Below are 12176 nucleotides of genomic sequence, written 5' to 3'. Positions count from 1 at the left end.
ATTTTACAGCGAGAAGATCGCCTGAGGTCAGGAGTTCGAGACCAGCCTGGCCAACATGGTAAAACGCCATCTCTACTAAAAATACAAAAATTAGCTGGGCATATTGGCGTGTGCTTGTAATCCCAGCTACTAGGGAGGCTGAGGCAGGAGAATTGCTTGAACCCGGGAGGCAGAGGTTGCAGTGAGCTGAGATCATGCCATTGCACTCCAGCTTAGATGATAAGAGCAAGACTCCATCTCAAAAAAAAAAGAAAAGAAAAAGCCAGCATGAACGGGCCTGCCAAAAACTATTAGGATTGAACCATAAAATAGGCACATTGTGATATCTTTGTCAGACATCAGATGTAGAACACCTCTGAAGTTTCTACGGTTTTGTAGACAACTGTTATCTTAGTACACCTAGTAGAGCGTCAGTCATCTGACATTGTTCCAACTGAACAATGGTCCTTCCATATAGCAACAGTGTAGTGGCAACAGTTGCCCAAGACAGTGGCTCTGTGCCCTGTAGGATCCCAAAGCGCCTTTTCAAAAATCTGAGAAAAATCATGGTCAGTCTAGTTTGGCTGTTCAGTGTACTTTCTATTTTCATTCCTTGAAAATTGTTAACTCTATTAACCAATCACACTCCACTGCAGCCATGCTGGATATTCTCCTTATCTATTGCTATATAACAAACTACCTTAGAAGTTCGTGACTTAAAACACAATCATTTTATTATATTTTAAGATTTTTCTGGATGAGGAATTTGGGTAGGACTGAGATGGACAATTTTTCTGTTCTATATGATATCAACTGGGATACCTCAGTTGTGGCAGGCTGATTTCAACACTTCACTCATATGCATGGCACCTTGGCAAGGACAGATACAAGACTGGGCTCAGCTGGATCCATCTTCTGCCATTTGCTCTAAGTCCCTCTCCACATGGTCTCTCTAGCAGGGTAGTCAGCCTTGCATGAGGATGAAAAGCTCCTGTATCACACATTTCCAGAGACAAAAGGTAGAAATTGCATCTCTCTTAATGCCTGGGCCTGAAAAAGGACACAATATCCCTTCTGCCATATTGTGTTGGTTAAAGCAGTTCTAGAGCCCATCCAGATTCAAAGGGATGGGGCATAGACCCTTACCTTGATGGAAGGAGAATCAAAGAATTTATATCCAACTTTAATCCACCATATTGAGGGAAAAAGAATTGTGTGTAAACATGTTGTTGCTCATATGCCTTATTTTTTCAGCATATTTGCTTCACTTTATATCTGCAATCATATTAATTCATTGAAACCATTGTCATACTACATTGAGAGGCAGTGTAGTGGTTAAGGGCATTAGAATTAGACCAAGTTGGATTTGAATTCTAGGTCTGCCTCTTACTGGCTGTATAAACTTGAGCATGTAACTAAACCCCCCTTGAACCTCAATTTCTTTATCCATAAAATGAAGGATAACAATATCTAAGCTCACAGGTCTATTAGAATGTGATTACATAAAATGCTTAGCACTGAACCTAAAATATTTTAAACACTTAATAAACAGTTATGGTGATTCACTGATGGTACAGCATTGTAACTATTTGCGTGGTTGTTTCCAAACTACAGTATAAGGCCAAGGATTTTTGTCTTATTCATTTCTGCAACCCCAACACCTGACATAGGACCTGTCATCAAAATATTGAATGAATAGATATAGGGATAACTGGGTAGCTGCACAGAAATGACATTTGTCTCCATTGTAATTCCTTGGCTCAGATGTGTACAGAGAATGGACAATAATCACTCTGCCAAGGTTGAGTAAGTGCAAGTTGCTAGGTAGCAGGAAGGCTCAAAGCTACATGGAAACATTACTTGAAATCACATGGTAGAGTTGCAAGTCTGAGGAGCAAGCTGGCCCCAGCTAACAGACAGCATTTGCAGAATTTCCAGTGGGCTGGGACTTTGGGAAGTACATGAATCAGAAGAGGGAATACGGCCTGGGCCTGGTGGCTCATGCTGTAATCCCCACACTTTGGGAGGCCAAGGCAGGTGGATCACTTGAGGTCAGAAGTTTGAGACCAGCCTGACCAACATGGTGAAACCCCTTCTCTAGTAAAAATACAAAAAAAAAAAAAAATTAGCCAGGCATGGTAGCGCATGCCTGTAATCCCAGCTACTAGGGAGGCTGAGGCAGGAGAATTGCTTGAACCCAAGAGGCGGAGGTTGCAATGAGCTGAGATCGCACCACTGCACTCCAGCCTGGGCAACAGAGCAGGACTCCGTCTTAAAAAAAAAAAAAAAAAAGAGAGAATACAGAGAATACAAATCAACATGTCATGGCTCTTTCAGCAATGGCCATGCCAAGAGTCAAGAAGGCAGTGGGGAGATGGTGTTAGAAGAGACGGTAAAAGCAAAATAGAACAGGATATTTATTGCAAAAAGGACTTTGGAGGAGTATCTTGGCCTTTTCCATAACTGTTTTGTATGATTTCAAATCTTTGAAAGTTTGAATTCCTAATATAAGTGGCAATGGTACATACTTGGTAGTACTCCACAAGCCAGGCCAGGGGCCTGGAAAAGGGAGAGAATTTCTCTGGTGTTCTATTCCCAGTGTGTTTTAAATTGCTGGTATTCTTTGATTTTTCAGGTTCTGCAATATATGTATAAAGCCCATGACTTCAAATGGTTTTCTTGGTTGACACTGGAAATCCACATTCACTTTGGTGCTTAATGGTTAAAGATAAACAAAAGAAATAATCAACGTGATAGAAGCCTTTGAAATGTCATGTACAACCTGCCCTCTAGCAAGCCCTTATGGGCAGTGTAGCCTATGGAACTCCTGGCATATTGAACAAAAGGAAGAGGGGGAGTTTATCTACTCTGGCTTTAGCCATATGCAATGAATACATTTGCTTTTAAATGAATTTATAAAATATTAATGTAATTATACGAAACAGCACAGTGGTAAGTACATCAGTCAGGAGTTATATTTATCCTGTATATTTGTTTTTTGTTTGTCTCTATTTATTAGTAGACAGTACATGGAGACAGACATTTTCTTCTCAGCCGAAGTGGCAGAACTTGTTTAATGAGCTGATGTTTCTGTAATCTGTGGTAAGGTAGAGTTGTGAGTGACAGAGCTATATGAATAACAAGGAGGCAGGTACAACAATAGAAGGAAGACAAACATTTCAGTAGAAGAGGAAAAATAAATGGGATTGTTTTGTTGGCACACAATCTAATCTGATCTTTTCCTAACGAAAAATAACAGTTTGTAAATGGGTAAGATAATGTTAATAATTTCTCCAAAATCTTCTGCATGAGGAATCAAATTTTCTGAAGACATAAATGGCATTCTTAACCATAGTGCTCTTATTTTACAGCATAGGAAGACAGGGTATCAGAAGCCTTAAGTTCTCTAAGATCGAATGGGAAACCTAGACACCACCCCCAACACTTGCATAGAGCCTGACATATAAGAAGCCTATCACAGATGTTTGTGAATGTGTGAATGAATGCCTGAATCAGTGAATTTATCAGTGTGAGTTTTCACATTTTAAATGGAAGGAAGGAAACTTACCTATCAGGACTATCTCTCATGCCAGAGGTCTTTATATCTGTTCTGTGCTTTCGTCCTTTGAGCTAAATGCCATTATTTACCCCCTACTTTTACCAAAAAGGAAATAGAGGCACACAGATATTAAGAAACTTTCTTCAGCGTCATTTAACTACTATATGGAGGAGAGTAGAGTATAGATATGAGAGCCGTGGTTGGGAGGCAGGGAAGGGGAGAGTGTGTGTGTGTGTGTGTGTGTGTGTACATGCAAGTTGAGTGAGATGACATTTGAGGGCTAAAAGTAAATATTTTCATAAAAATAAAACTTCCTCTTGGGAGAATTTTTTTCTTCCCAAACATTTTCAGGGTCTTGACATCACAGGATAAAAAGGCATGTGAGAGGCTGAGTAATGCCCTAGCTTGCTTGGGCTGCCTTTGTAACAGGGGATGTCCATGTGCCACCTGCCTGCCCAGTTCCAGATCTCCCTCTGATTGTGCCTGTCAGACCTGAGGTTCTGCTTCTGTGGGAATCCTGGGTTCTTCCTGCTGTTTAGGTTGACCTCGTCCAGCATCTTAGAGACAAAGAGCCACCCAGGGGACTTCAGGGCCACTTTAAGGACATGTGTACAGGCATTGCTCTTCTGGCCTGTGTGGTGAACATGGTGAAGTCTTTGGGAGTAAGGCCTGCTACTACTGCTGTAACTACCTCTGCGTTACCAGAACCCCTCAGGCTGCAGTACTTTCTTTCTTTGCAGTCCACTGTGTGTGGTTCTATAGCGAAGGCAGAAGTGGGAGGCAGAGAAACAAAGAAGTAGAGTGCACTCCCTTCTCTCAAAGAAATTCCATTTTGACCTAGAGACAAGATTTAAACAATGAAATCAATACTGGCCTTAGACCTAGGCAAGTGGGGCTCCTCCTCAGGGGCCCCTGTGCTTTGGAATGCCTATCTGGATAATTTCTAAGTCCCCTTCCAGAGCCAAGCACTGGCCAGGCAGGCAGTATCATCAGGGCAGCTGTCCTGGGTCCAGAGCAGCTCCTCCTTGTATTCTGGTTGTAAGAAGTACCTTTCTTGAAATTTTCTAAGTTCCCCTCCGGTGTCTGGGACTGACTGTGACTGGCATTATCATCTGAGAAGCCCCAATCTTGAACTGGACACATGTGTACCTGAGTCCCCATTTCTCCCCTTTGGGATACTATCCAATCCTCTAACTTGTATGTGCAGTGAACTAGATGCCCCAAGAAGCTTCAGGACTCATGGAATCCTCCCCAGAGTCTTGGTTCCAGGAGAGTGGCCTGGCAAGGAAACCACTCCAGCTGGCTGGTGTGGTATTTCTTTCATGGTATCGCGTGAGATTGTGCCACGAAAATGCTGCCAGTACTGATTAGCAGTGAAACAAACCGTGTACGTAGATAGGCCCCACAAAAAATACTTGTTTGGGTGCCCCCACACATGCTAGAGGCATCCCTGAATTAAACAAAGAATGATGCAAAATAAAAAAAAAAAATCAGTGGTAACAAGTGTAGAACCAATAGCTTTTAGAGGCAAAGTCAAGAATGAACCAGAATTATCTGGAAAAGTCTCTTCAAGGAAGGTGACACTTAAGACAGGCCTTGAAGCATAGGGAGAATATGCTCAGCATATTAGAATCATCATTTTGTTTACTCCTCACAGCTTCCTGTAACGTAGGCGATATTAATCCTATTTTGCAGATGAGGAAATGGAAGTTCATCCTGCTAAGCAAATGGTAGACCTAAAACCCAGGTCTGCTTGATCCCCAAAACTCTGTGCTCTTAATATCATGCTGTACTATACAAAGCAAACATGTACAAGGAACAGTAAAAAGCCTTCTCAGAATGGAGCAGAGAGTGTGTGTTGGAAACTAGTAGAGGCAAGATCAGTAGACAAGGCATGGCCATGCTATGAAAGACCTTGGATGCCACAATGAGATGCAGAGACTTATATAAGCCCTGGTCAAACCAAACAGCCCCATCCCAAAAGGAAAATGCACAACTATAAGATAATATTTAAAACCTGGGAATATTAAGTACCATGCTTGTTAAATATTTTGCCTCTGTCTTAGAAAGGCCTTTGATTTGAAGCTTACAAAGTAACATTCTATCTCCACTTAACCTTGCCTGGTGTCATTTATTGTTCTCTCTTCTCCTTTTTTAGACTTTGATCCTGCTCTTGGAATGATGACTGGAATTCCACCAATAACTCCAATGATGCCTGGTTTGGGAATAGTACCTCCACCAATTCCTCCAGATATGCCAGTAGTAAAAGAGATCATACACTGTAAAAGCTGCACGCTCTTCCCTCCAAATCCAAGTAATATTCTGCTTTTTTCTCCACGCAAGACACAATGTTTTAGTGTACAAGAAAGGTTTCTTCTTTTTCAAAAGAATACCCAAGGGCTTCATAGATGTTTGTACGAAAGCTTCACCTAGAGAACAGAAGACAGGAAAATTTTCTCTTGCTGGGCAGAGTTGAATTTTATGCACACAACAGTAGACTTGTGTGTGCAGGTTGCAGTACAAATGATACATGTTTCTAATGCCGTCTGGTAAGGAATTCAAGTGTGTTAGTAAAGAAGGAAGCATACAGATTGCTCAACACCATCATTTGCAGTCTTTTCTTTTCATAACTGCCGCATGTGCTGATGGTGGCAGAGACAGAGTGTGGTCTGAGGCACATGAGAATATACATTTGGTGCTAAGAATCTTCCACTGCTAGCAGCTATTCATACATCACTCGAACCACTGCTATTCAACTGATGGGTTGTAATATACAGTGAGGCATGGTTCAACATATTGGAAGGGCAAAGAGGAATGTTGAGACTAAGTCACACTACTTGTAGCCACCAGTCAATGCAGTTCATGTGGAAGTAATCTAGAGATCCATTTGTCAGTAATGAACAGGCTTCTCCTTAGATTCACTTTAAAACGTGTAAAGATAGGGTGGCCATATTTTACTTAAAATGTCCCACTAATAATAATTGACTAAAACTTTTTTTCCAGATGCACTTGGGGTTTTATATACATTCAGTGATGAGAAGCTGATTCTGCATGTGTCCCAAGCCTCATTAATGATTTTTCCATAGTTCTAGTCATACTGGGTGGCATACCAAGGGAACCACCACTACAGTACAAAGATTAGAGCTGTTTGTTAAGGGATACATTCAGTGGTTTAGGGCATAGATCAAATGACCTTGCCTTATCAGGATAAATATGAATCTTTGACATGTGACTTAAGACAAATATTTCATCTCCTACCTTAAATAGGAATCAGTTAATCATGGCCCAAGCCCTGGCAGGGACCCAGATTTTACTTAGTGTGGTCTGCTCATAACTGAGAGGATTTTATAATCAATCAGGGTCGGTTGGATAGATCATCTTGGCCTCTTTTGCTAGGAAAAAAAAAGACAGATCTTTATGCTTTCTTCTGGTTTTTGAACGTGGTTGTCAACAGGAGACATCCTTCCAGACCAATAAGAAATCTAGGAGGCCAGCATCTCAAAGGACTGTATTGAGAGAAGAGCTAGTATGTCACAAGGAGAATTAGGGAATGGAGAATAAGATGGCCCTTGCAGGCCTTACTTGCCAGCTCAAATGGCCATTCCTGAATTTGTGTTTAGTGCCTAAGTGAATGAGCAGCACCATTTTATCTGTCTCTTACTCTTAGTTCCACTGTCCCTACAAGTGGGCAATGGCCTTTTTTACCTTTCAGCATGTTGCTTTTGGATTAGAGAAAGTTGTGCATTCCTGATAGTACCTTTTCTACATAAAAAGCCATGAACTTAGGCACTGCCAGTGTTAAAACCTCCTCCTTATGAAAGGGTAGAATCCTGCTGATTTAATCATTCATTTATCGCATAATCAGCCTGCAGCAGGCTTTCATTGTCTCAGATACATCTAAGCTAACAGGATGGCTCACAACCTGTAATGTCCAGGTTGGGTGCAGTAGTTTACTTTACAGGATGTTCAGTTTCTAAATTTCTAAAGCATAGATGCCTTGTTTATGACACATAGACCATATTGTTGAGCAGTCTTCAAATGAATCTAGAAATATATAGCTTAAGAAGGCTCTAACTTTTGGTAGCCTCTAGTAAAAGAAACGGACTGACATCTCTCAAATACATTTTTATATTTCCACACCTGCAGCCATGCCTCTACAGTTCTGAGTTGGAAGGGCCACAGAGTGAGAGGGCAACATATCTCCCCCATGGCTCCGTCTTTTAGTTCTTCATCCTTGTATTGAGAATGCTTACGGGGCAACTAGCACCAGTAAATTGGTGGCTTCTGGGAAGGAACCTGGCCTTGGAATTGAATTCAAACATAAAACTCTTGACACAGCTTAAAGTAAACTGGTGTTCTGTTTGCTTTTTAGAACTTGAGTTTTGTTCAAAGGGGGCTTGGATTACTTGGGTGGAGAAAACACTAATAGAAGTGCTTCTCTTAGTTCTCTGCTGAAAGCATGGCAAAAGTGACATTGTTGTTGGTGGCCCCAAGACATTGCTTTGTGAAGGTGAGATGGGAAGAGCAGGGTAGGAAAGGAAGAACAGGGATTTGGTGTGACTGAACCCTTTATCATCTCAGCCCACCAACCCTGCCTGATCAGGCCTTGATTATTGTATTAGTCTGTTCTCACATTGCTATAAAGAAACACCTGAGACTGGGTCATTTTTAAAGAAAAGAGGTTGAATTGGCTTATGGTTCTGCAGGCTGTTCAGGAAGCATAGTGGCTTCTGCTTCTGGGGAGGCCTCAGGAAGCTTCCAATCATGGTGGAAGGCAGAGATGGAGCGAGGTGTCTCATGTGGCAGGAGCAGGAACAAGAGAATGGGGATGAGGTGCTCCTGACTTTTAAACAACCATATCTCACAGGAACTCACTCACTATCACAAGAGCAGCACCAAAAGGATGGTGCTAAACCATTCATGAGAAATCCACCCCCTCATCTAATCACCTCCCACCAGGCCCCACCTCTAACGTGGGGTATTACAATTCTACATGAGAATTGGGCAGGAACACAGGGCCGAACCATATCAATTATAAACCCCACTCCTTACTCCTGCCTGTCTCTGGTATATTCTCTTACACTCAATGGCCTCCGAAATTCCTCTCAGCAATAAGGTCCTGTGATTCAGGGACTCATACAGTCTGCTTCTAATTCTTGTTGCTTTATTTGAAAGTATCTTTGCCGTCCATTCCTTCCCCTGTGTCCCACCTGATATTTCATCCAAGTGCTTGTCACATATATAGAACCATAAAATTGTCCTGTGGCTCCCACTGCCCACAGAGTCATAGTCCAACTCCTGACCTCAAAAACCTTTTACTTGTCTGCTTCATATGACTGTCTTCAATCCATCACTTCTACTTGCCACATACCTGCCCTTTAGTCAGGTTCAACTACTTCCTGACCTCATACTCCTCACACTCTCCTCCAGCCCAACTTCAAGCATACCCCTTTCTGGTGCACTTCCACATGGAAGGTATCAGAACTAAAACTGTAGTGAATCACTCTAAGGCATTTTCACTTAAATAGTGAATGCCAAATCTAATGGATTTCTTTCCCTCACACAGTGCTTTTAATCTGTGAGAAAATTATGTCAGTCTACCTAACAACATATGTCTGTAATCCTTCCATATTCACGAATAACCACTGCTATGATTTAGTTTGTATCTGCCATGATTCATTTTCTAAATTATTGTAATAGCCTTCTAATTAGTCTTCCTTCTTCATCCTTGCCCCCTACAGTCTATTCTGAACAGAACAGACATTTTCTGTTTTAAAACCTAAACAGACATTTTCTGTTTTAAAACAGACTGTTAAAACCTAAGTCTGATCATGTAATTCCTCTGCTTAGAACCCTTGAATGGCTCCCCATTTCACTCACAATAGAGACCAAAGTCCTTTTAATTGCCTAGAAGGTCAGATATGATCTGTTCCTCCCCTCCATTGTCTCTTTGACTTCATCTCCTACTCTCCTCCCCATCTCTTCCTCTGTTCCTGTCACACTGACCTTCATGCTGTTCCATGAACACACCAGCCACTCTCCCATCATAGGGCCTTTGCGCTAGCTCTTCCACCTACCTAGAATGCTTTCCCTCTAAATATCTGCATGGCCAACTCTCTCACTTCTTTCAAGTCTTTGCTCAAATGTCACTTTCTCAGTGACCCTGATAACCTATTTAAAAGTTATCTCTCTGCCACAGTCCCAATCCTATTTACCTTCTCTATTTTTTATATAACATGTATCTTTTTTTTGAGATAGGGTCTCGCTCTGTTGCCCAGGCCAGAGTGCAGTGGTGTGATCTTGGCTCACTGCAGCCTCCACCTCCTGGGCTCAAGTGATCCTCCTGCCTCAGCCTCTCGAGTAGCTGGGACTGCAGGCATGCCCTATCATGCCCAACTAATTTTTGTATTGTTTTTAAAGACAGGATTTCGCCATGTTGCCCATACTGGACTTATTACCTTTTAACCAACTATATAATTTGTAGAATATAAACCCCATGAAGGCAGAATTTTTGTCTTTTTTGTCTCCTGATGTATCACCAGCACTTAGAAAAGTGTCTTACATATAGTAGGTGTTCAATAAATATTTGTTGAATGATGGAGGGAGGGAGGGTTGGATGGATGATGACAGAAGGAGGGGTCAGAGGTCTAGAAAGCAAAGCAAGAGAGTATGAGGTAATTACTACTACATGCTAATGACTTCCAAATCTATATTTTTAGTCTATATCTCTTCTGAGCTTCAGATACATATAGCCAACTGCCTACTAGACTTTTCTGGGTGTGTCTACATCAAATGTACAAAAAATGGTATTATAGTATAGAGGACAGACTACCAGCTTATAAATCAAGAGAACTGTGTTCTATTCCCAGGTCTGTCACTAACTAGCTGTGGGATCTGGGGATAGTCATATAACCTCCTTAGTCTCAACCTCCTTGTCTGTAAAGCAAAAATAATGGGTTAGATTAGCCTAGATACCCCTAATGCTTCATCCAGCTCTAAAGTTATGATTCTCTACATTAAAAATGTAGCTACCACAATAATTATTTACATAGGCAAAAGCCCTTTAAAATGCATTAGGAAAAGCAAGGGCTGGTTAGCAGGTAGCATGTAGAGCTTTGTACCTTCGCTGGAGCAGGCACTATAGCGTAATGGGTAAGTTTTCAAGCTCAGAAGTGACACAGGCCAGCCTGGTTTCATATCCCAGCTCTCCACCACTAAATAGCCATAAGATCTCTGATAAGGATCTTAACTTCTCTGTTGTAGACTAGGCAAAATCAGACCTGGTCTAAAAAGTCAATGGATCAAACTAGACTGGAGCAGACCAAGTACCAGTCTCCTAAAGATAAATGGTGAGTGAGTACCCCCATTGTTGCAGAAGCAACATCCTCTGATTTCCAGGAAATTGAGATATAACAAGAAAAAAAAAAGTGCCCTGGAACACACTTTTTTTTTTCACAGAGTGTCTATCAGAGATTTACTGAATTCCCAATTAGCAGTTCTGAGTGGTGAAAAAAAAGGGTAATACCATTCTCTCCAGAAAATTTGGTTTTGCCAAGATTTTTCACTTCAGCGATTAGACCTTCTACGGAGAGGTTACATTTTGAGTCTACTGGGAAATAACAGTGAACAGGGCATAAGTAATGGAATATCATCTGCTATCCGTCTCCAGGAACATGGGAAAATACCCAGGAGCCAGAAAAAGAGCAAGAGCAATGTTTTCATTTTACCATATCAAAATGGGAAGACTCTCAGGGCTGAATGCTATAAAGAGAGTTAGAGAAAGTGGGTAAATTGAGCATTAATTAAAATTCCCCAGCCTTCTAATTTTTCCAATCATTTGGGATTACATTAAGATACATTTAACCCCTGCTGATTGTCCAGGGGACCTTCAATCTTGAGCTCTCTAATAAAATCGACTTAAAGACTTTGCAGTATATAAATCCTGGCAAACCAGCTGAGTGATCTGTGATGCTCCTTTGAAAAGCCAGATTCAAGTGGCTTATCAGTTCTCTATACTGCTTCCTGCCTCACTTCTCAAAGATCAGCAATGACTCAGATTGCCCCAACATAGCTCCCCAGAGTAGATGCTTGGGTATAATTAGAATTGCTAAAAGCTCCTCCTTTTCCATTACCAGAGATTAGAATTCTTTTTATTCCCAGTTATCTTGAATCTTTATACATGGAACTTTTCTTTGTCTCCATCCTGAGTGGTGATTGGGGATATATAGAGCTTAGCACATTACCTGATTAATAGGTGGGCTTTGAATTTGCTCTCCTATGGGTTATCATTGCTGTGCCCTGATCACTGTACTTCAGTGGGATTAAAAAATCAGGCCCAGACGACAAAGTGCTTTGAGCTGTTAATTAAGGAACAGGTACTATTCATTAAGGAAGATAGTATAGCCCATTGCCCTGCTTGGTGGCATACCCCTAAATCTCAGCAAATGCTATTGAAGAGGCTTTCTACATTTACCCAAGGAAAATAAATAAATCCTCAGCATTCTTGACATTACTCTTAGTGGCTTTTATGCTCTTTTACTTAGAAGACAGTCACCACAGAAGAATCACAGCACCTAAATAGGGTGATGACTTCATCACAGAATTTTTTTTTTATTTTGAGACGGAGCCTTGCTCTGTT

At 41.3% G+C, this 12176-nt stretch overlaps 1 protein-coding gene across 8 annotated transcripts in view; it reads left to right on the top strand.

The window, feature by feature from the left end:
* The window catches only part of ENOX2 (ecto-NOX disulfide-thiol exchanger 2), a 279886-nt gene that overhangs the window by 209574 nt on the left and 58136 nt on the right, over positions 1–12176 (top strand). For all 8 annotated transcript variants that reach the window (XM_009235250.4, XM_003779727.5, XM_063721396.1 and 5 more), the window contains one exon: positions 5697–5852. In XM_009235250.4, coding sequence (XP_009233525.1) covers positions 5697–5852 — 156 coding nt within the window. The remainder of the gene's footprint in view (positions 1–5696; positions 5853–12176) is intronic.

This window comes from Pongo abelii, chromosome X (assembly GCF_028885655.2).
Source record: "Pongo abelii isolate AG06213 chromosome X, NHGRI_mPonAbe1-v2.0_pri, whole genome shotgun sequence".
Classification (NCBI taxonomy): Eukaryota; Metazoa; Chordata; class Mammalia; order Primates; family Hominidae; genus Pongo; species Pongo abelii.
This window is presented reverse-complemented; position numbering and strand designations above follow the sequence as displayed.